Below are 25,459 nucleotides of genomic sequence, written 5' to 3'. Positions count from 1 at the left end.
ATGGAATGTTCCCTTGAGATTTCCGTTTTTCCTGAAGAGATCTCTAGTCTTTCCCCTTCTGTTGTTTTCCTCTATTTTTATGCACTGTTCATTGAAGAGGGCCTTCTTTTCTCCCCTTGCTATTCTCTGGAACTCTGTGTTTAGTTGGGTGTATGTTTCCCTTTCCCCCTTGCTTTTCTCTTGTCTTCATTCTTCAACTATTTGTAAAGCCTCCTTGGATAACCACTTTTCCTTCTTGCTTTTCTTTTTCTTTGGATGGTTTGTTCACTGCCTCCTGTACAATATTACCAACCTCTGTCCATATTTCTCAGGCACACTGTTTACTAGCTCTCATCCCTTGAATCTGTTCATCACCTCCACTGCATATTCATAGGGGATTTGATTTAAGTCGTACCTGGCTAGCTTAGTGGTTTTCCCACTTTCTTTAGTTTAAGCCTGAATTTTGTTATGAGAAACTGATTATCTGAGCTACAGTTAGCTCCAGGTCTTGTTTTTGTTGACTGTGTACAGCTGTTCCATCTTTGGCTACAAAGAATTCAATCAGTTTGATTTCAGTATTGACCATTTGGTCAATGTCTGTGTATAAAGTCATCTCTTGTGTTGTTGAAAAAGGGTGTTTGCTATGAACAGTACATTCTCTTGGCAGAATTCAGTTAACCTTTGCCCTGCTTCATTTTTTACACCAAGGCCAAACTGGCCTGTTACTCCAGGTATCTCTTGACTTCCTACTTTTGCATTCCAATCCCCAGTGATGATTATAACATCTTTTTTAAGTGTTAGTTCTAGGAGGTCTTCTAGGTCTTCATAGAACTGATCAACTTAAGCTTCTTCGGCATTGGTAGTAGAGGTATAGGCTTGAGTTGCTGTGATGTTGAATGGTTTGCCTTGGAAACAAACCGAGACCATTCTGTCATTTTTGAGGTTGCACCCAAGTACTGCATTTTGTACTTTTGTTGACTTTGAGGGCTGCTCCATTTCTTCTGTGGGAATCTTGCCCATAGTAGTAGATATAATGGTCATCTGAATTAAATTCACCTGTTCCTGTCCATTTTAATTCACTGATTCCTAAGATGTTGATGTTTATTCTTACCATTTCCTGCTTGACCACTTCTAGTTTAACCTTGATTTATGGACCTAACATTCTAGGTTCCTATGCAATACTGTTCTTTGCAGTATCAGATTTTACTTCCATCACCAGATATATCCACAGCTGAGCATCATTTCCACTCTGGCCCAGCTGCTTCATTCTTTCTGGGGCTTTAGTAGTATATTGGATATCTTCTGACATGGAGGACTCACCTTTTGGTGTCATATCTTTTTGTCTTTTTATACAGCTCATGAGGGTCTCACGGCACATATACTCGGGTGGTTTGCCATTCGCTCCTCCAGTGGATCACGTATTGTCAGAACTTTCCACTATGACCTGTCTGTCTTTGGTGGCTTTACATGGCATGGCTCATAGCTTCATTGAGTTATGCAAGCCTCTTCACCACAACAAGGCAGTGATTCATGAAGGGGATCTTATGACCCCCTGATCTAGAGCCTCAATTAGAGATGTTGTGTTTGGGGCAGATAGACCATTTCAGTTCAGTTCAGTTCAGTCGCTCAGTTGTGTCCGACTCTTTGCAACCCCATGAATCGCAGCACGCCAGGCCATCACAAACTCCCGGAGTTTACTCAAACACATGTGCATCAAGTTGGTGATGCCATCCAGCCATCTCATCCTCTGTCGTCCCCTTCTCCTCCTGCCCCCAATCCCTCCAAACATCAGGGTCTTTTCCAATGAGTCAACTCTTTGCATGAGGTGGCCAAAGTATTGGAGTTTCAGCTTCAGCATCAGTCCTTCCAATGAACACCCAGGGCTGATCTCCTTCAGTGTCTTTAGTGTTAAACATTTCTTTTTCTTTGGGATGGTCTTGTTCCCTGTCTCATGTACAATGTCATGAAACCTCCATCCATGGCTGTCTGAGGAGGCCTTACAAATAGCTGTAAAAAGAAGAGAAGCGAAAAGCAAAGGAAAAAAGGAAAGATATACCCATTGGAATGCAGAGTTCCAAAGAATAGCAAGGAGAGGTAAGAAAGACATCCTCAGCGATCAATGCAAAGAAATGGAGGAAAACAATAGAATGGGAAAGACTAGAGATCTCTTCAAGAAAACAAGAGATACCAAGGGAACATTTCATGCAAAGATGGGCTCAATAAAGGACAGAAACGGTATGGACCTAACAGAAGCCAAAGATATTAAGAAGAGGTGGCAAGAATACACAGAACAACTATGCAAAAAAGATCTTCACAACCCAGATAATCATGATGGTGTGATCACTCACCTAGAGCCAGACATACTGGAATGTGAAGTCAAGTGGGCCTTAGGAAGCATCACTACGAACAAAGCTAGTGGAGGTGATGGAATTCCAATTGCGCTATTTCAGATCCTGAAAGCTGATGCTGTGAAAGTGCTGGACTCAGCATGCCAGCAAATTTGGAAAACTCAGTAGTGGCCACAGGACTGGAAAAGATCAGTTTTCATTCCTACCCCAAAGAAAGGCAATGCCAAAGAATGCTCAAACTACAGCACAAATGCACTCATCTCACACGCTGGTAAAGTAATGCTCAAAATTCTCCAAGCCAGGCTTCAGCAATACATAACCATGGACTTCCAGATGTTTCAAGCTGGATTTAGAAAAGGCAGAGGAACCAGAGATCAAATTGCCAACATCCACTGGATATCGAAAAAGCAAGAGAGTTCCAGAGAAACATCTATTTCTGCTTTATTGACTATGTCAAAGCCTTTGACTGTGTGGATCACAATAAACTGTGGAAACTTCTGAAAGAGCTGAAAATACCAGACCACCTGACCTGCCTCTTGAGAAACCTGTATGCAGGTCAGGAAGCAACAGTTAGGACAGGACATGGAACAACAGACTGGTTTCAAATAGGAAAAGGAGTATGTTAAGGCTATATATTGTCACCCAGATTATTTAACTTATTCGCAGAGTACATCATGAGAAACGCTGGGCTGGAGAAAGGACAGCTGGAATCAAGATTGCCGGGAGAAGTATCAATAACCTCAGATATGCAGATGACACCACCCTTCTGGCAGAAAGTGAAGAGGAACTAAAAAGCCTCTTGATGAAAGTGAAAGAGGAGAATGAAAAAGTTGGCTTAAAGCTTAGTTCAGTTCAGTTCAGTTGCTCAGTTGTGTCCGATTCTTTGCAACCCTATGAACTGCAGCATGCCAGGCCTCCCTGTCCATCACCAACTGCTGGAGTTTACCCAAACCCACATCCATTGAGTCGGTGATACCATCCAACCATCTCATCCTCTGTCGTCCCCTTCTCCTCCTGTCCCCAATCCCTCCCAGCATCAGGGTCTTTTCAAATGAGTCAGCTCTTTGCATCAGATGGCCAAAGTATTGGAGTTTCAGCTTCAACATCAGTACTTCCAATGAACACCCAGGACTGATCTCCTTTAGGATGGACTGATTGGATCTCCTTGCAGTCCAAGGGACTCTCAAGAGTCTTCTCCAACACCACAGCTCAAAAGCATCAATTTTTCGGCACTCAACTTTCATTATAGTCCAACTCTCACATCCATACATGACTACTGGAAAAACCATAGCCTTGACTAGACAGATCTTTGTTGGCAAAGTAATGTCTCTGCTTTTTAATACGCTGTCTAGGTTGGTCATAACTTTCCTTCCAAGGAGTAAGCGTCTTTTAATTTCATGGCTGCAGTCACCATCCTCAGTGATTTTGGAGCCCAGAAAAATAAAGTCTGACACTGTTTCCACATCTATTTCCCATGAAGTGATGGGACCTGATGCCATGATCTTATTTTTCTGAATGTTGAGCTTTAAGCCAACTTTTTCATTCTCCTCTTTCACTTTCATCAACAGGCCCTTTAGTTCTTCTTCACTTTCTGCCAGAAGGGTGGTGTCATCTGCATATCTGAGGTTATTGATATTTCTCCTGGCAATCTTGATTCCAGCTGTCCTTTCTCCAGCCCAGCGTTTCTCATGATGTACTCTGCGAATAAGTTAAATAATCTGGGTGACAATATATAGCCTTAACATACTCCTTTTCCTATTTGAAACCAGTCTGTTGTTCCATGTCCTGTCCTAACTGTTGCTTCCTGACCTGCATACAGGTTTCTCAAGAGGCAGGTCAGGTGGTCTGGTATTTTCAGCTCTTTCAGAAGTTTCCACAGTTTATTGTGATCCACACAGTCAAAGGCTTTGACATAGTCAATAAAGCAGAAATAGATGTTTCTCTGGAACTCTCTTGCTTTTTCGATATCCAGTGGATGTTGGCAATTTGATCTCTGGTTCCTCTGCCTTTTCTAAATCCAGCTTGAAACATCTGGAAGTCCATGGTTATGTATTGCTGAAGCCTAGCTTGGAGAATTTTGAGCATTACTTTACCAGCGTGTGAGATGAGTGCATTTGTGCTGTAGTTTGAGCATTCTTTGGCATTGCCTTTCTTTGGGGTAGGAATGAAAACTGATCTTTTCCAGTCCTGTGGCCACTACTGAGTTTTCCAAATTTGCTGGCATACTGAGTCCAGCACTTTCACAGCATCAGCTTTTAGGATCTGAAATAGCGCAATTGGAATTCCATCACCTCCACTAGCTTTGTTTGTAGTGATGCTTCCTAAGGCCCACTTGACTTCACATTCCAGTATGTCTGGCTCTAGGTGAGTGATCACACCATCATGATTATCTGGGTTGTGAAGATCTTTTTTGCATAGTTGTTCTGTGTATTCTTGCCACCTCTTCTTAATATCTTTGGCTTCTGTTAGGTCCATACCGTTTCTGTCCTTTATTGAGCCCATCTTTGCATGAAATGTTCCCTTGGTATCTCTTGTTTTCTTGAAGAGATCTCTAGTCTTTCCCATTCTATTGTTTTCCTCCATTTCTTTGCATTGATCGCTGAGGATGTCTTTCTTATCTCTCCTTGCTATTCTTTGGAACTCTGCATTCCAATGGGTATATCTTTCCTTTTGCTTCTCTTCTTTTTACAGCTATTTGTAAGGCCTCCTCAGACAGCCATTTTGCTTTTTTGCATTTCTTTTTCTTGGTGATGGTCTTAATCCCTGTCTCCTGTAAAATTTCATGAACCCCCGTCCATAGTTCATCAGGCACTCTGTCTTTCAGATCTAGTCCCTTAAATCTGTTTTTACTTCCACTGTATAGTCATAAGGGATTTGAATTATGTCATACTTGAGTGGTCTAGTGATTTTCCCCACTTTCTTCAATTTAAGTCTGATTTTGGCAATAAGGAGTTCATGATCTGAGCCACAGTCAGCTCCCGGTCTTGTTTTTGCTGATTGTATAGAGCTTCTCGATCTTTGGCTGCAAAGAATATAATCAGTCTGATTTCGATGTTGACCATCTGGTGATGCCCATGTGTAGAGTCTTCTCTTGTATTGTTGGAAGAGGGTGTTTGCTATGACCAGTGCGTTCTCTTGGCAGAACTCAATTAGCCTTTGCCGTGCTTCATTTTGTACTCCAAGGCCAAATTTGCCTGTTACTCCAGGTGTTTCTTGACTTCCTAGTTTTGCATTCCAGTCCCCTATAATGAAAAGGACATCTTTTTGGGGTGTTAGTTCTAGAAGGTCTTGTAGGTCTTCATGGAACTGTACAACTTCAGCTTCTTCAGCATTACTGGTTAGGGCATAGGCTTGGATTATCGTGATATTGAATGGTTTGCCTTGGGAACGAACAGAGATCATTCTGTCATTTTTGAGATTGCATCCAAATACTGCATTTCGGACTCTTTTCTTCACTATGATGGCTACTCCATTACTTCTAAGGGATTTCTGCCCACAGTAGTAGATATAATGGTCATCTGAGTTAAATTCACCCATTCCAGTCCATCTTAGTTCGCTGATTCCTAGAGTGTTGACGTTCACTCTTCCTATCTCCTGTTTGACCACTTCCAATTTGCCTTGATTCATGGGCCTAAAATTCCAGGTTCCTATGCAATATTGCGCTTTATAGCATCAAACCTTGCTTCTATCACCAGTCTCATCGACAACTGGGTGTTGTTTTTACTTTGGCTCCATCCCTTCATTCTTTCTGGAGTTATTTCTCCACTGATCTCCAGTAGCATACTGGGCACCTACCGACCTGGGGAGTTCATCTTTCACTTTCCTGTCTTTTTGCCTTTTCATACTGTTCATGGGGTTCTCAAGGCAAGAATACTGAAGTGGTTTGCCATTCCCTTCTCCAGTGGACCACATTCTGTCAGACCTCTCCACATTGAGAAAACTAAGATCATGGCATCACTTTATGGCAAATCAATGGGGAAACAGTGACAGACTTTATTTTTTTGGTCTCCAAAATCCCTGCAGATGGTGACTGCAGCCATGAAATTAAAAGATGCTTACTCCTTGGAAGGAAAGTTAATACCAACCTAGACAGCATATTAAAAAGCAGAGACATTACTTTACCAACAAAGGTCTGTCTAGTGAAGGCTATGGTATTTCCAGTAGTCATGTACGAATGTGAGAGTTGGACTATATGAAAGCTGAGCGACAAAGAATTGATGCTTTTGAACTGTGATGTTGGAGAAGACTCTTGAGAGTTCCTTGTACTGCAAAGAGATCAAACCAGTCCATCCTAACGGAATCAGTCCTGGGTGTTCATTGGAAGGACTGATGTTGAAGCTGAAACTCCAGTCCTTTGGCTACCTGATGCGAAGAACTGACTCCTTGGAAAAGACCCTGATGCTGGGAAAGATTGAAGGCTGGAGGAGAAGGGGACAACAGAGAATGAGATGGTTGGGTGGCGTCACCTACTCAATGGACATGGGTTTGAGTGGACTCCGGGAATTGGTGATGGACAGGGAGGCTGGTGTGCTGCAGTCTATGGAGTCGCAAAGAGTTGGACACAACTTTAAAAGGCAGTCACTTACTGGCAAGATATTTCCTGACTCTAAGGACAAAGCATCTATGGACCAATCCAGGAAACGTATTCTTGTTGTTTAGGCCTTCTTTTTGTACAACCAAGGGACTGTCCACTCAGGGGATAGCAGCTTTATAGATAAGGGCAGAACTGATCGTAAATCCAACTTCATTTGCATGGAACAATAGAGTTAGTCTATCCCTTCCTGTCTTAAACCCTATATGCTTGCTTCTCTTCCTTATGAATAAATGTCATTTATGTATTTTTTCTAGAATGAGGCATTTTGGTCTGCATTAAAATCCTGTTCAGGCACATATCCTTTCTCCTCAATGATTTTCTTTTTTTTAAATTGAATTATAGTTGATTTACAACGTTGTGCTAATTTCTGCTGGACAACAAAGCGACTTAAAATGATTTAAAAGTGATTTTAAAAATACATATATGTTTTAAAAAATATTCTTTTCTGTTATGGTTTATCCTAGGAGATTGGATATATTAGTAGTTTCCTGTGCTATGTAATAAAGTGTTGTTTGTCCATTCTAAATGTAAAAGTTTCTATCTAGCAACCCCAGACTCCCGGTCCATCCCTCACTTTCCCCCCTCCTCCTTGGCAACAAGTCTGTTCTCTGTGTCTGTGAGTCTGTTTCTGTTTTGTAGATAGGTTCATTTGTGCCATATCTTAGTCGTCAGTGACTTTCTTAAAGGCATCTGGGAACTTACCTGCTGCCTCTCAGTTGTCAGAAGTTGCTTTTCCCGTTATCTTTGCATTTTTTAAAGCCAAACCTCTTTTTAAAATTATCAAACCATTCTTTGCTGGCATTAAACTCTCCAGCTTTAGGTCCTTGGCCTTCCTTTTGCTTTAAGTAGTCATATAGTGACTTCACTTTTTCTCTAATCATGTTATAGTCTATAGGTATGGCTTTCTTAGAGCAATGCTGCACCCACCTAAAAGCTGCCTTTTCAGTACAAGATAAAAAAGGTATATCACCAAAAGTGCAAAGTTTTCATACCTGCTCTTGTAGCTGCAGCCATGGCATCACTGATTTCTTTTTCTTTTATAATGGTCCCTACACTAGATTCATTTATCTTGAAATGGCAGGCAGTCACAGCTATACACCTGAAGCTTTGGTGTCTATCAAGCAGTTCAACTTTTTCATGTTATGTCATGATTTTTCTTTGCTTCTTGGGAGCACTTCCAACATCAGTAGTGGTACATTATATGGGTCCCGTGGTGTTATTCAGGGTTTACAGTTTTGCACTAAACACAGTGAAAAAGTGAGAACTGAGAGAGAGAGAGCGATTGATCAGTCACTTTTTGCTGCAGTATGAAACTTACTGGAAAGATGAATTGCTCATGTGGAGATGACTAGCATCACACCCATTTTAAGCAGATACTTGTAACATTTGAGCTCACTTGAGCAATGCAACAGGAGGTGGATAGAAAATTATTAGTCATACACTATGATTACAGTTAATCTTATGGAGTTATGATATAACACTGCATCTGTATGTTTGCATTTCTTTGGACTGTGAGGCCATGTACAGTCTATATGTGCATAAGTTTTGATAAATTTTAATTTTTAATAATAGATTTATGTATATTTTACAGTGGTAAATGATAAAATGGACTAGAACCTACATCTGTTTTATGCATTCTTGACCTACCTAACTTAATTTTTTTAAATATTTCTAGGCTATGCAATTTGTGAAGTTTTTCAAATTGTCACAAATCTCCCATGTTGTTCCAGAGCCAACTGTATATGTAATATATATACACATGCATCTGTCTGCTATATACCATATTTTTAAAATCTGTTTATCCACTGATAGACATTAGGGTTATTTCCATGTCTTGGCTGTTGTATTAAGACTATTGATTTTCAAGGCCATCAGGAGTTGAGGGAAGGGAGTGTGGAATTAGGGCAAGTTTAAATGCCACAAAACTTGCTGTTCTTACTGAGAGTCAGATGATTTTATTTAGATAAAATGCTTCTTAGGTTAATTGTAAGCCTTTGGTTAATTTCTAGTTGTGAAAAAATTTGATCTTGATATTTTTTGCCAGTGTTCTTTTTTTAATTTTTTAAGTTTATTTATATTCATGGCTGTTCTGGGTCTTTGTTGTTACACACAGTCCTCTAGTTTTGGGGAGCAGAGGCTACTCTCTCGTTGCGGTGTGCAGGCTTCTTACTGCGGGGGCTTCTCTTGTTGTGGCGCATGGGCTCTAGGCACACAGGCTTCAGGAGTTGTGGCCCACGGGCTCTAGAATGCTGACTCAGTAGTTGTGGCGCATGAGCTTAGCTGCTCTGCAGCATGTGCGATCTTCCCAGACTAAGGATTGAACCCATGTCTCCTGCATTGGCAGATAGATTCTTATCCACTCTACCACCAAGGAAGACCTTGCCAGTGTTCTTGTAGCTTTAATGGAGGAAAGAATTTTTGGTGGTTCTTACTCTGCCTTTCTGGAACTATTTATGTTCTCTGAAGATATTCTGAGGTTTTCTTCTCTTTGTATATATTCCTCTCAGGGAATGCTTTCTGTCCTCGCCATTTGATTTAGAACTCATCTTTTATGTTGGGGGATTTTTAAAATATCACGTTTTCTTGTGTTTAAGAGTGAGGGACTAAAAAACTTATCGGAAGCTTTGCAGTATTAGCTCTTTGAACCATGATCTTTGTTGTAGGATTATATGGTGGATATTTGAAACAGATAAAACCCTCCTACCTTCCCCAACTAACTTATGAAGATGAAGGAAGCAGAAAACTAGATTGAGTCATTGTCAAAATTCCAGGCTTTTATTGCTCCATCAATGAACAGAAAGAAACATTCAGGGAGCAAATAATTTCAGTCTTCTTTAAACTCTACCAGAGAATAAAGATAAGTATGTTATCTTGATAACATACTAAACTAATAATCCTGACACTAAACTGACAAGGATACAAGAAAAGATAATTATAGCCAATCTCACTCATGAATATAGGTGCAAAAATATTATATAAAATTAGCCAACTGAATATAGCAAAATAGAAAAGCAGATATAATATAAAAAGCCTTTATATAAGGAATGTCAAATGAGTCTAACATTAGGAAACTAATCAAGGTAATTTTAATTAATGTAATCTGTTAGCTTAATTCTGTAATGTAAGTTTCTTACATAATTATGTGAATAGAATGTGAATAGAATTCCTAAGAACTACACTATACTGAGGAAAACTTTTTTTTTTCAGAAAAAACTGTGTAGCTATGTTTATTTCTACATCCAATAATGTATAGTAATTATCACATATTAGTGATGACAACTTCTGCATTAAAACTGTGATTTTTAGGTCAGAATTTCATCTGCATCTTGAAAGACTTTTATTTGAAAGCTGTCTGTTAAGTGATATTTAATGTAAGTCAAGCATCATAAAGTAAAAGTCCTAACCAGCAGTTCATTTTCCAGTTCTTTTTTATAGGATTAAATTCAAACTCACATGAAATGATGGACATCCATTAGTGTAGTATTTGGAATGATTGTATTCTTTCTATATTATTTATCAATAGAATGGGAATCACAAGTCATCTGATAAATCCTGTGAGACTTCCGGAGTATTTTAATAGCTTTTACTTGATTTAATAGTGCTTGAAATAACTGCCATCCACTATGAGATAAGTTTTCCTGGTTATAGACTTCTTTTATTTCAAGTTACTTGTATTACTTTGTAATTAGCTTTGTGAATTGCTCTTTATTCTTTTCAATGTATACACAATAGTCTTAAGTAGATTGTTGAAAGTTGGAGATTATGTATCTATAAATGAAGAAGGCATGTAATTTAACAGTGGATTTGAATTAATACTATTGATTGCTTAAAGGAGACGGTCCTATCATATAGAATAATAATGGTGTCTGATACTTGTGTATGCTTGACGGTCTTAAACATGCTTTCATATATGAAGGTACTATTATGATGTAATCAGATTACATAACGCTATTCATCATACCATTTGTTTCTGAATCTGGAGAGTCATGATAAAAACTGTGAGTGCTCTGTTGGTTGTAGACAGTGTTGGCACACTTTTGCTTTGTTCTTGTCTATGATAGCTTAAAGATTGAAAATGTATAAGTAGATGAACTTCTGTATATTAAGGAATTTCCATTACCTGAAGAAAATAATTCTTAAGAGTTCATATGAATATGAAAGTTTATAGAATAGTAATTACAAATGAGGGAATGTGAAGAGAAGGGATTTAAATTTTGTTCTTCACTCTTTGATTATGGACTATGCTGCTGGGTCCGTTCCAAACTTAGAATCTTTTATAGAAAATTATATTTGGTGCTTGCAACTTTCTCACTCAGACTCTGATGACAACTTTTGAGTGGCTAGGAATACGTGGAAACAAGTATATCTGTGTGTAATATATGTGTGTATGTTCCCAAATAAGATGATGCTGGTGAGGGAAAAATGGAAAACAGGACTTTGTCAAAGACCTTAAGTGAGAATGATGAATCTAGATTAGTTACTGTGGAAATATCTTTGATATGTGTGTTAACTTTATATTTGAACTTCTATAAAATTAAACTGATTTCTGAGTTAGTTGGAAAAGAAGAGTGAGAGATTTAAATAGAACTGCTTGATGCTGTTTTCTTTCAGTAGTACAGCAGAGATTTAAAATCTTGAAAACTGAAGAGAAAATGAAATACAGCCATCTAGTGGCTGCAACTTTAAAAGCTCTAAGCATAGAAAGCATGAACTCACATAAAAATCTCTCAAGGGTCATTATTAGGTATTCAAGCTAATCATTGCTTATCACACAAAGGAGAAACATACATTTGTTTTACTAAATATTTAAATAAAATTTTAATGAGGAAGGAAAACCTTGTATATGACAGTTAAACTTTATGTAAATATTCTCAGAGGTCAGTTGAAATACCATAACATTATAGTAAGCTGTATACATTTTCAGTTGTAATGTGTATTAATTATAAAACTCCAGTAGTGCTTTTAAAATACATGTATATTCTGAAACGTCACTGAATAATATCTAGACCTCTCTCACTTATATAAATGAACCTATTATGATGGTGGACATACAGGTTTAGTTGCTCATTAAATTTTAGTCATTGTTGGCTTATAAATTTTAATGATGCAGAAATGAACTGTTTTCTAGGAGCAAGATAATGCTGTACAAAATATGCACAAGAAAGTAGAAAAATTAGAAGCTGAACACACGGAGTGCTCTGACCTCTTACGGCGACAAACAAGTGAGCTTGAATTTAGTACTCAACGAGAGGAACGTCTTAGAAAAGAGTTTGAGGTATATTTTTTCATTTTTTTATAGCATGTGTATGTTATCCAGTTAGTAATTTAAGGTCAGAGAAAGTTTTTCTCTGCAATAAAATATAGTATTTTGACATTTATTTATATTGAATATTGGCTTCCTTAAAAACTTTTGTATCTGAATACATTTTATTTTGCTCCTAATTAAAAATATTCATTTAAAACAATTGTCCTGAAATATTTGGAAGGTTAGAATGTAACTGTTTACATTACAGGGTTGGGGAAGCAACGCAGGAAAAGATTTTGTACACCTAATATTAAATTCTCATTTTGAGTGTTTGAATCCTGTGTAGCTGCTTAGTTTTGTGAAATGTTTTTCAGGTTAGACTTTAGATGGGAAAGAAGCATCAATTTAAGAATAAAAAAATGTGATTTTTATGAGTAAATGATACTGATAACCCTTTAATCTTGAGAGATATCTAACTTATTTGTTAATTTTAAAAAAGGATTTTCTTTTTCTTTGTGGGAAATTATTTCAATAGATAAAGAACTCTTAAACATAATTTATAGTTCTTATAAGGTAAATAAACATTTATAAAGAGTATTTAATGATAAAATGCTGAAGGTGCTCTTGTTAAACTCACTTCTGTCATTTAACATTGTGCCAAGAATTTTAGCCAAAAATATATATAAAAATAAGAACAATGATAAGAATTATAATTTTTGGAAAGAAAGAGGTGTGATTCTTATTATTTTCAGATAACATGGTAATAACCCTCAATGGTCAAGAAAATCAACTTTGAAATTAGTGATGCTAGTAAGAACATTCAATGAGAAGGTCAAGAAGAAAATAATATATAATAATTATGTTTACATCTTACATACCAGCAATAACCAGAGAATAAGATACTATAAATGTTTTTGTTACAATGACAAAATAGGAATACAGCTAACAACAAGTACATTAAAATTATGAATTGTAACTGAGAGTCTTAAGAGAAAATGGTGAAACATTTTGGAAACACTTAACAGTGTACTGATATGAATCCTCCCTAAATTATTATTATGGGTTAAAGCAGTTCCAGTAAAAAATTCAGTGCAGGGCTTCCCTGTTGGCTTAGTGGTAAAGAATCTGCCTGCCAATGCAGGAGACACAGGAATAGAAAGTATAAAGGCCACGAGATGTGAATGTGCTTGAAAAGTTTGAGGAACAGCAAGTAGGCCATTGTGGTTGAAATGTATTGAACAAGAGAGGAGATTAGTAGGATATATTGAATGGTAGGTAGATGTTATAGAGTCTTGAAGGTCTTTTGGAATTTTGTAAGAACTTTGGCTTTCTTTCTGAGATGTAAAGATGTTGGGCAGTTTTGAGGAGAGGAGTGACATGTCCCCTCTGATTTGTCTGTTTACTCTTTGGAAGACAGATTGTAAGAGGCCACTTAGGAAACTATTAAAATAATCAGAGATCGTGGTGTTTTAGACCAAAGTAGTGGTAGAGGAGGTGGTCAGATTTTGTATGTGTTTTTAGAAGACAGAACCAGTGGGGTTTGCAGACTCACTGGACCTGGCTTGTGAGAGAAAAAGAAAGGGAATAAAGGATAATGCCAAAGATTTTGGCTTGAGCCTTTGGGGAATGATGCTGCTGTTTACTCAGCGTGGCCAAGGATGCAAGTGGAGTAAATTTGGGAAAGGCACGGAGTTTGGTTTTAGATAACGTTAAATTGGGCATGCCCATTAGACATCCATTTGGAGATGCTGAGTAGCACTCACATACAAGTATTGGTCTTGGGGAAACCTTACTGTGGAGCGAGGAGATGTGCTGAATCTTTCATTGGCAACTGGGGAAAATTTACAGGCTATAGGTGTTTTCTCTTTGTTTCTTGAGTTTCTACAAGGAGTGATCTGCCAGTTTCCTCTTTGGTGGTTATTAAATGGAAGAAGAAAATGGAGGAAAAATCTGTGTATCATTCTTTTCAGTGTACAGAATTTCCCTTGGTTTCCCTCTTGTGTACCAGCTCTCCTACTCCTGATCTGCCCACCTCATGTCTCTCCATGTCCAACCTGAGTTCAGATTGACATTTTCCAGGTAATAAACCTCCAGTTTGTGAGTTTCTGTAGTGGTTAGAGAGGTGTAGTTGTAGGGCTAGTTAAGGTGGGGAGGTGGATATCTGGAGGTTAAATTTTTCATACTGATGATATTAAAAACTTTATTGAGATAATTTGCATGCTACAAATTCACCCATTTATAGTGTACAATTCAGTGGTTTTTAGTATATTCACAGAGCTGTACAACTATCACTACAATTTATTTGAACGTGTTTTCATCACGTCAGTAAGAAACTCCACACCCAAGAGCTAGCACTGTCCTCTTCCCTATCCTCTCATCCCTAAAAAGCCATTAATCTGTTTCTATATATTTGTCTGCTCTCATTCTCCTCTTCTCCCAACCTTTCATCCTAAAAAGACGTTAATCTACTTCTGGTTCTATAGCCTGTTCTGGACATTTCATATTAATAGAGTCATACAATATGTGGTCTTCTGTAAGTTTTTTCACTTAGCACGATGTTTTTAGGATTCATCCATGTTGTATCACATGTTAGCACTTCATTCCTCTCTATTACTGTATAGATATAAGATCACATTTTGTGTATCCTTTCATCAGGAGATAGACATTCATGTTGTTTTCACTTCTTGACTATTATGAATAATGCCTCCATGGACATCTGTGTACAGTGTTTTGTGTGGACGTGTCTTTAGTTTCACCTTGGAGTGCAACTGCTGGGTGACACGATAACGCTATTCTTAAATTTTGGGAAACTGTCAGACTCTTTTACACAGTGAGAGTACTGTTTTTAATTTCCACCAGCAATCTATGAGGGTTCCAGTGTCTTCAGATGCTCACCAACACTTGCTATTATCATTATTTCCAACTATAACCACTTTAGCGGATGTATAATGGTATCTTGTGGTTTTGCTTTGCATTTCTCTGATCACTAATGATGTTGAATATCATTTCATGTGCTTATTGGTCATTTGCATATCATTGGGGAAATATCTATTCAGGTCCATTATACATTTAAAAAAAAAAAAATTGGGACCGGCACCAACTTACAGCCGGTAGTGGACCCCCCCCCCCCCATGCTTGCAGGTAAGCCCCCCGCTTTTTTCAGTCCAGACAGCAGAGCTCTTTAGTGCCCCGGGGCAGCGACAGGGAAACCAAAGAAAAAGAACAGCCAGCTGCGGCAGAGTTGCAGTGGGAGCATTGTCTGGGCGCCGAGGTCCCGTCTCACCCGCAAAACAAACCTTTTCACCCCTTCCTCTTGAGGAGTGCCAAGTCCTGGTGCGCTGGAGCCGAGGGTCAGGCCCGTTATACATTTTAATAAGTTATTTATGCTCTATGATTGTAAGATGTTAATAATAAGGAAAATGGGGTATAGGTTCCTTATTAATAATAAGAAACTCTCAATAGCAATGCCAAATATGAACTTGGCAAAGATAAATTACTTATACTCTTTCTTACCACATGTGGTCTTATTTTATATAAGGCTAAAGAAAAAAAATTGAAAGTGAGATTATATTTTAAGTAATATTTTTAGCTTGTTTTTTGTGCTGAAAATTTTTTTTGAGGCAGAAGACTCAGAATGTATAATCATATTTTATATTATCATTTTTAATATATGTTTGTAGATGACCTATTAGAAAAGAATTAGAACAGGGTTAAAGTTCTAAATATACTTAGAATTAAAAAAATCATTTAGAAGTCACCTTAGGATGCTATAAAAGTCTATGATCATCACTAAAAACATTTTAATTGCCTCTAGGTATGAAGAAGTGCTAGGTAACAGTGATTTTTGTGGATAAGGTTCTTAATAAGTCAGTTTTGACTCAATTGAGAAAATGTCTAATGCCTAACCTTTAGGATTTGTTTTTGGATAACTCAGAATTGATTTTTTTCTTGTAAAATGCTTACTTGCCCCAATGTCTTATTTTTAAATTGATTAATGTTATAAATATAAAACTGTTTTAGGCTAGTTTTACATTGAGATTTTTCTTAGCTACTCTGTGGATACTTTTGATAATCCCAGGTCTCTACTTTTGGAGAATTTGAAGCTTTGAGGGTGTCCAAAGAGTCTCTATTTTTATTCTATTTTTTAAGAATTTTCTAAATGGACTTTGCCAACAAAGGTCCATATAGTCAGAGCTATGGTTTTTCCAGTAGTCATTTGTGGATGAGAGAGTCAGACCATAAAGAAGGCTGAGTGCTGAAGATTGACACTTTTGAACTGTAGGGCTGGAGAAGACTCTTGAGAGTCCCTTGGACAGCAAGGAGGTCAAACCAGTCAGTCCTAAAGGAAACCAACCCTGAATGTTCTTAGGAAGGACTGATGCTCAAGCTGAAGCTCCAAAACTTTAGACAACTGATTCAAAGAGCCAGCTTATTGGAAAAGACCCTGATGCTGGGAAAAATTGAGGGCAGGAGGAGAAAAGGGTGACAGAGGATGAGATGGTTGAATGGCATCATTGACTCAACGGACATGAGTTTGAGCAAACTCTGGGAGATAGTGAAGGACAGGGAAGGCTGGCGTGCTGCAGTCTGTGGGGTCACAAAGAGTCAGACATGACTGACGACTGAACAGCAACAAAGTGAACAAGTGTAGTCCTCTCACTTATCTATGCTTCTTCATGTTTAGACACCTTACAGATTTCTGCTTTATATTTAAGTGAATGTATTTTATATTGGCTGTTTGACAAGAAGATGATATAATGAAGGAGAAGTTAAATTTCTAGAGAGCAGTTTATGTTAGTTTTACATTCTGTTATGACTGTGCGGGTGAGCACACGTGCATAGAGTCCTTAAGAACTAGTAATTCAAGGTACAAAGATCAAATTGCCAACATCCTCTGGATCATCGAAAAAACAAGAGTTCCAGAAAAACATCTATTTCTGCTTCATTGACTATGCCAAAGCCTTTGACTGTGTGGATCACAAAAAACTGTGGAAAACTCTTAAAGAGATGGGAATCAGACCACCTGACTGCCTCTTAAGAAACCTGTATGCAGGTCAGGAAGCAACAGTTAGAACTGGACATGGAACAACAGACTGGTTCCAAATTGGGAAAGGAGTACATCAAGGCTGTATATTGTCACCCTGCTTATTTAACTTCTTTGCAGAGTACATCATGCAAAATGCCAGGCTGAATGAAGCACAAGCTGGAATCGAGATTGCTGGGAGAAATATCAGTAACTTCAGATATGCAGATGACACCACCCTTATGGCAGAAAGTGAAGCACTAAAGAGCCTCTTTTTTTTTTTTTCTAATATGTTCTGAAAACAAAGCTATGAAAACACACTACATAACTATTCTTTTTTTTTTTTTCCCATTTATTTTTATTAGTTGGAGGCTAATAAGTGAAAGAGGAGAGTGAAAAGCTGGCTTAAAACTCAACATTCAGAAAACTAAGATCATGGCATCTGGTCCTATCACTTCATGGCAAATAGACGGGGAAACAGTGGAAACAATGAGACTTTATTTTTTGGTGCTCCAAAATCACTGCAGATGGTGACCATGGCAATGAAATTAAAAGATGTTTGCTCCTTGGAAGAAAAGCTATGACCAACCTAGACAGCACATTAAAAAGCAGAGATGTTACTTTACCAACAAAAGTCCATCTAGTCAAAGCTATGGTTTTTCTAGTAGTCATGTATGGATGTGAGAGTTGGATTCTAAAGAAAGCTGAGCGCCGAAGAATTGATGCTTTTGAACTGTGGTGGTTGGAGAAGACTCTTGAGAGTCCCTTGGACTGCAAGGAGATCTTACCAGTCAATCCTAAAGGAAGTCAGTCCTGAATATTCATTGGAAGGACTGATGCTGAAGCTGAAAAGAAACTCCAATCCTCTGGCCACCTGATGTGAAAAACCGACTCACTGGAGAAGACCCTGATGCTGGGAAAGATTGAAGGCAGGAGGAGAAGAGGATGACAGAGGATGAAATGGTTGGATGGCGTCACCAACTCAAGGGACATGAGTTTGAGCAAGCTCTGGGAGTTGGTGATGGACAGGGAAGCCTGGCGTGCTACAGTCCATGGAGTTGCAAAGAGTTGGACACGATTGAGCGACTGAAGTAAAGTGATAATCATATCATGGTTTGGGTGAACTTCGGGAGTTGGTGATGGACAGAGAGGCCTGGAGTACTGCAGTTCATGGGGTCACAAAGAGTCGGACACGACTGAGCGACTGAACTGAATCAGTGTTATTTTTAAAAAAGGATTAATATAAAATCAAATAATAGTAAAGAGCAAAATTGTTAAAATTTTAATTTAACAGAGCACATTATTTAATCTTAGTAATAGCAAACTAAATCAACTAGACATTTGCCCTAATAAATGATTTAAATTTTATTGATGCTTTAGCAGTTACATTTCATGAAAAGGTGATTTTTTATGTGCCTTGGCTAAAGAAGTTTATATATATGTGGCTTAATCATCTTAACGTGGATCAATGGTTTCTTAGATTAAAAAAACAAAACAAAACAAACTCCCAATCCAATTTTCTGAATGTGGTGCTGGGTACCAGAGAACCAAGGGAAAAGTGAACTGGAAAAATAAATATCCGTAGCTTTTATAATCCTCTTTACAACTAGGGGAGGTTTTTTTTTTTTTTTTTTTTTTTTTTATCATGGGAAATAAGCTTAACTCAATAAGAGAAGAGAAAAGAGAAGATGCAAACCTAATTTTGAGAGAACTGAAGAATCTCATGAAGATTATAGAGGAGAGAGAACAGTGTTTGCAAATAAATTCTGAATTGCTCCTGTCAGTCATATTCTATATTATGGTAAAATAAAGAAGGGTAGAGTGTAGCGTTTTCCTTTATACGTATACTATACTCAAGTGAAAAAGGAAAAGAAAGTGGATCTCACCTATCGTATTGTCCATGAAAACAACCTTATATGAATCGTCTTTTTCAAGGCATCGTGTGTTTGTAGCCATGGTTTTTAAACTTATTTGTGTTGATTACCAACTATAAATGATAAGTAATGAAATCACCTGGGCTATACTATTGTGCTTATAAGTATTATACATTTTTGTATCTATGTTCATAATGGATTTTAAAACCAGAAATTTTAAAGTAAAGATGATTTTAAAGATGCCAGATTAATTTATTACCCTGCCGATCAGAATTTATGGCTTGTAAATTCTGTTCCTTAGAGATTTTGACTTTTCAAGATATCTTTTTTGATAATGTAAAATACTTTGAGATCCTCAGTTTAAGAACTCCAAGTATAGTAACTACTCTTGATTTCTCCCACACAGGTAATATTATAGTTAATTGTTAACACACATATAATTTATTATTTACAACCACTAAAATATAATATATATACTTACCTTTAAAGTAACCATTATAGAATTAATCAGCCCATTGGAATCATCTTCTTGAAGATGGATTATTACTGTATTGGTTACTTCTAGAAGTATTCATTAATAGAAAATATCAGGTGATAAAATGTGAAACAAATGTTAAATAAACAACCACTTTCTATTTACACAGCTATTGACATTCTGGGGTAAATTTTGTAGAGCTGTTTTTTGGAAACAATACTGGATAGCACACTACTGAAAAATCTCTGATTAGCGGGTACTTGTGTGGGTTTTCCTCCCTTCTTTTTCTTGATGTCCATTTTAGTAGACTTCATGTCATATATGAAGGTTTTTCTGCTTGACTGATCCCTTTAAGTTCATGTATAATCCTCAAGACTGGGTATACTTGAGGAGGCAAGAATGTATAATAGTAGGAACTGTTTTTGCCCAGTCTCAGCAAATCCATTGTATGCATGTTTTCATAACTTTTGTGAAACTTTGGAGCAGGCCTGTGGAAGCCATGGGAGTGGATGTGATGTGGAGAACAAATATGGACTGGATGTGTTTGGTTAGTTCTGCTGCTGAACTGGAACTGGCTCATGTCCTATGTTATGATAGAATAACGTTTTCTGTGTATGTTACCTTCTTCAAAGAATGAACCCTCACTTTTCTTAAGTGGAGCAGATTATCTAATTGAGTTTATTGTGATTAATGTGATATAAATCATAAAATAAAAAAAAATTGGGTACAATGAACAGTAGAATTTACTGGAATAAAGATCTCCTGACAGTATATTGAAGTCAGAAAGGATGTGACAACCAGCTAATAAACTGATAAAATATGTGATCATTTTTTGTCACATAAAGAACTCCGATGTTCAGAGTATTAGGGAACAGACAGTACATAGTATAATCTTTGTATTACAAGCAAACTTCTATATAGTTAAGTTTGCCGGTGGTGTATATGAGTTTGTGTTGGATTTTGTACTTTGATCTGAATTCTCTTATGCTTTCTGCTCTTGCTTTTCTGATTATATTATGATGGGAGACTAACAGTCAGATTATGATTATTAATGTTAGTTCTGTAGGTGATACTGGAGAAAAATATTTGTGAACAGCACGTTGATGTTCCTCTAGCACCCTCTGCTGGATATAAGAATTAATTTACCAGACTAGAAGATTTAAAAAAATAAAAAATTTTGTTAGAAGGGAATGGCTACCCACCCCAGTATTCTTGCCTGGAGAATTCAATGGATAGAGGAGGCTGGCAGGCTACAGTCCATGGACTCGCAGAGAGTCAGACATGACTGAGCGACTAACAATTTAATTATGTCTGTCAACAAAATGCACTCTTTGAAGAAATTTGTTTAAAGATATGAAGTTTTTTTGCTGTCTTTACTGATTGTTTTAGTAATAATAAACAGTTTATAAATTTTTCTTCTGCGTGTTTCATTTAAAATAGGAAAGTATGAAATGTGATCTTTGGTTTATTATTTCAACCTGTTTGATTTTGGTTTCAGTTCAGTTCAGTCGCTCAGTCGTGTCCAACTCTTTGCGACCCCATGGACTGTACCTCGCCAGGCTCTGCTGTCCATGGGATTCTCCAGGCAAGAATACTGGAGTGGGTTGCCACTGCCTTCTCCAATTGACTTTTGGGGTAAAATCAGATAAATTAATGTGACAATAGTACATGAAAAATGAAGACTTATATTGTTGATTCTTATCATGGAAACACTAAATAGTCTGTATTTTAGTAAAATATAACACTTGATAAAATTATGTGGATGCCATTTGAATATGAAAGAATATTTTAATATTATTAGACTGGTTTCTTCTACTTGCCCTCTGTTAGCTTTTTGCCTGTTTTGATCTTTATTCTCAGTGTCTGTGGATTATTTCCTTGACACTAGTTAGACTTCTGGCTTGCAGAACCTAACACAACTATTTTGAATATTGAGAAAGTTGACTTAGTTCTTCAAGGACAGGAACTTCATCTTGTGGCATTACATTGAAAGAAAATTTTTTTTACTAGTGTTGGCCCAACCTAGGGTAATACTGATTTTAATCTGTCTAACCATAAGAATCGTTCTGCTCTAGTATATACCATGCTTTATACCAGCAAGCAGTGGGGAACCCTTGTTCTAAGGATTCAAAGTCAGCATTGAGAGGAATTCTTTAACAGAAATCAAGAAGCTGGACATAGACGGCTGTCACTTCTTTGAAATGTCATTAGTTCTTGCACTTAAGGATTCTTTTTATTTTTTTATTGAAATATAATTTATGTATCATTGACTACACCTTTTTAGAGTATGCACTCAGGGTTATGAAACCATTACTGCTGTCTGGCTCCAGAACATCCTCATCACCCCAATAAGAAACTTTATGCCCATTAGCAGTCAGTGCTCATTCTTCCCTTTCCATCTCCCCAGCTACTGGAAACAACTGTCTGTCTCTATGGATTTGCCTGGTTTGCCTATTCTGGGCATTTCATATAAATGATGTTATTTAATATGTAGCTTTTTGTATCTGGTACCTTTCACTTGACGTATGTTATCAAGGTTAAACTCTGTTGTGGCATGTGTTGTTATGTAGTTCCTTTTTAATGGCCAAATGATATTCCATTGTGGGAATATAGCATGTTTCGTTTATCCATTCATCAGTTGATGGGCACTTGGGTTTTTTTTTTTTCCACCTTTTTGTGTTTAGACTCTGAACTGTAGCAGGCATTATGGGAATGTGCTTTGCTCAAAGAAAAGTATATTCATTTCTTCTCCACAGACTGCTTGATTAGTTTTTAGATTATCCTGTTTTTATGTATGTCCTTTCTGGTTGTGATATATTACCAGCTCTGTCTATATGCAGAAAAAGAAAAGACAGGAGAGAAGAGGAAAAAATCAAATTAATCAAGCCAAGCATTTAAAAAACCTTCAGCTAAGGCTAAATGATAGAGTAAGTGTAATGAATAGAGACATTTCTAGTCCAAATTTTATCTAACAAAGGAAATTAAATTAGTAGTGCCTTTCTCTGTCACTGATGAACTGTCCATATTTGACAGAATCCTAGGTGTGACTCTTCTTTACTAGTATTATCCTGAGACATGTGCAGCATGGTGGTCCCATAGCCTAGTCGCACGGCCCTAACTAATAAATTAGACTTTGTCTCAATGAAAACTTTTATGTGAAAGACACTGATATTAAGGAATAAAAAGATAAGCTATAGACAATATTTGGGAGTAAATATTTGCAAATCACATATCCAACAAATGACTTGTATCCAGATTATATAATAAATTCTCAAAATTCAATAAGAGAAAAAACAACCCAATTAAAAAATGAGGAAAAGATTTAAGCAGAAACTTCACCAGAGAAGATGTACAGATGGTAAGTAAACATATAAAAAGATGCTCAGTGTCATTAGTTATTAGGAAAATAAAAATTGAGACTAAAATGAGATACCATTATGTTCCTATTTGAATGTCTAACCCTGGCCCCCAGATAACTCAAAAGAATACCATGCCACCATGGTTAAGTGTTGGTGAAATTAGAAACAATTTGCAAAACAGTTTGGCAGTTTCATAAAACATTAATGTACACCTACCATCTGACCCAGTCATTCTGTCCCTCACTATTGACCCCAGAGAAACAAAAGATAAAGATTTATACACAAACGTTCATAGCAGGTTGGTTTGTATAGCCCAAACTGGAAACAGGTTCAAATGTCCATCAGTTGGTGAACTGAGAAACCAGATGTGATGTATCAACACAGTGGAACACTTTAACAACAGAAGGTGAACTGTTAATATGTGCAACCACGTGAATGAAATGAATAATTTTGTGAGAAGAAGGAAGCCAGACAATAAAGAGTGTGCACTCTATGATTCAATTTATATTGAATTCTGGAAAACAGGAAATGATCTGTAGTGACTAAAAGCAGATCATTGGTCACTTGAGGATGTGGGTAAGGTAGCGAGGGCGTGGATGAAGAGATTACCAAAGGACACAAGGAATTTTCTAGGGGTGATGGAAGTATTTTTCTGTCTTGATTATGGCAATGATTTTGTGTGGGTGTGTGTATATATGTATATATATACACACATTAAGGTATATACACAAAACTTACCAAGTTCTACACTTTCATTATGTGTAATTTATTATTTTTTATGTGTAATTTATTATATGTAAAGTATTACTTAGTGAAGAAAAAGAAGGCAAGCTCTGGAACATTCTTCCTGAGCATGATTTTCACAGTATGACTTTTACACTCTTGCAAATAAAAAAATGAGGCTATAGTAATATAAAGTGTTAATTACAATGTAGTGGCCTCTATTCAATTTAAATACCAATGTTTATGAGTTTACTTTTAATGTTTTTAGGCAACTACTCTGAGAGTGAGGAAATTAGAAGAAAATATTGAAGCAGAAAGAGCAGCACATTTGGAATCGAAATTTAATTCTGAAATTATTCAGGTACAATGTAAACAACATTTTTTGTGTGGATCTTATTAAGCTAGGAAAAACAGCATTATGTTCAGAGAGCTAAGGTGTGCATTTTGAACAGGTAACAGATTGATAAGACCCATGTTTCACTATTTACTATATAGTTGATGATAGTCTTTATTAGGGAGGAGCTGGCACTCTACACCCCACAGACTGAATCTCACCCACGACGTGTGCTTGTGAAGTTTTATCTTGTGTGTGGTGGCTTTTGTGCTGCATTGGCAAAGTGGAGTAGTTGCAACAGAGACCTCACAGTCTGCAAAGTCTCATATGTTTGCCATCTGGCCTGTTACAGGAAGATTCGCTCATAAGAATGTTCTTTTTATCAACAGTCAAGGCATGATTTCTTTTTGAAACCATTTAAAAATATGCACTTTTATATTGAGAGCTGAAGGTATAAAGGTGAATGAGCTGCTTTTGAGACTTAAACATTCCATTACCAGAGATCCTATGTACCTCTGTTTTGATATAAAGGTAGACATTTGAAATACTGTAGTACTATGGGAGCATAATAAAAAGAAGGAGTAAATCTTAGAGGAGAATTGATTGAAGGCATCTTAAGGAAAGTGTCCTTTTCCCTAGGGCTTAGAGAAAGAGAAGGAACTTGGAAGATTAGTAAAGGCATTTTAGCTGCAGGTTGTCAAACTACTGCCATGGACCAAGTCTTACCTGTGGCCTTTGTTGTAAATAGTTTTATGTAAAGTTGCATTAAGTTGAAGTTCTGGGGACTTTCCTGGATGTTTCTTTCCTTTTCAACTCGGGGTGTGCGGGTTCAGTCCTTGGTAGGGGACCTAAGATTCCACATGCCTCATGGCCAAAAAACTAAAACATAAAATAGAAGCAATATTGTAACAAATTCAACAAAGACTTTAAAATTAGTTCCACATAAAAATAAATTTTTAAAAAGTCCCGAGTTCCATCATTTAATTTGGATTTTAAAAAAAGACTTGGACTTTCCCCTGTATTAAAATTTAATTAATAGGATTTGCAGAGTTTTATCTTAGTATTTAAACAAGTCTTAACATGAGATGCAACTAATTTTGTAAGAATTTTATAATCTGCTTTTTTACTTTTATCTTTAATGAAATGCCATTTACTCACAAAATTCTCAGGCCCATATATTTGAGTGTACCTGTATGTAAAGCAAATTTATGTAAGTTTTAAGCTTAATTTTTAGAAAAAGTGATTGGATTCCTCAAAATAGCATTAATAAGCAATAAGGCTGAAGTTAATTCATGTAAGAAATTGAATTCAAATTTGTTTTTCATAACAGTTGTATAACCAGTTATATATAGTTATTAGCTATAATAATTGTTACATGTATATTTTCACTCATAATGTTAAAAGTTGATATTTGATACTCAGCTTAGTACTATAGCTTAGAAAAAAACCAAAAATGTATATTTGAATCATATATTTCTAAATATTCACATGTGTTTTCATTGAGG

General features: G+C 36.9%; 1 protein-coding gene across 7 annotated transcripts in view; it reads left to right on the top strand.

Annotated features, from left to right (window-relative positions):
* CCDC171 (coiled-coil domain containing 171) overlaps positions 1–25,459 on the top strand; it is a 332,100-nt gene that overhangs the window by 38,384 nt on the left and 268,257 nt on the right. For 6 of the 7 annotated variants that reach the window (XM_043891112.1, XM_043891113.1, XM_043891115.1 and 3 more), the window contains 2 exons: positions 12,050–12,196; positions 23,889–23,981. In XM_043891112.1, coding sequence (XP_043747047.1) covers positions 12,050–12,196; positions 23,889–23,981 — 240 coding nt within the window. The remainder of the gene's footprint in view (positions 1–12,049; positions 12,197–23,888; positions 23,982–25,459) is intronic. The other variant, XM_043891114.1, reaches the window with a different exon arrangement.

Source organism: Cervus elaphus, chromosome 29, assembly GCF_910594005.1.
Source record: "Cervus elaphus chromosome 29, mCerEla1.1, whole genome shotgun sequence".
NCBI lineage: Eukaryota > Metazoa > Chordata > Mammalia > Artiodactyla > Cervidae > Cervus > Cervus elaphus.
This window is presented reverse-complemented; position numbering and strand designations above follow the sequence as displayed.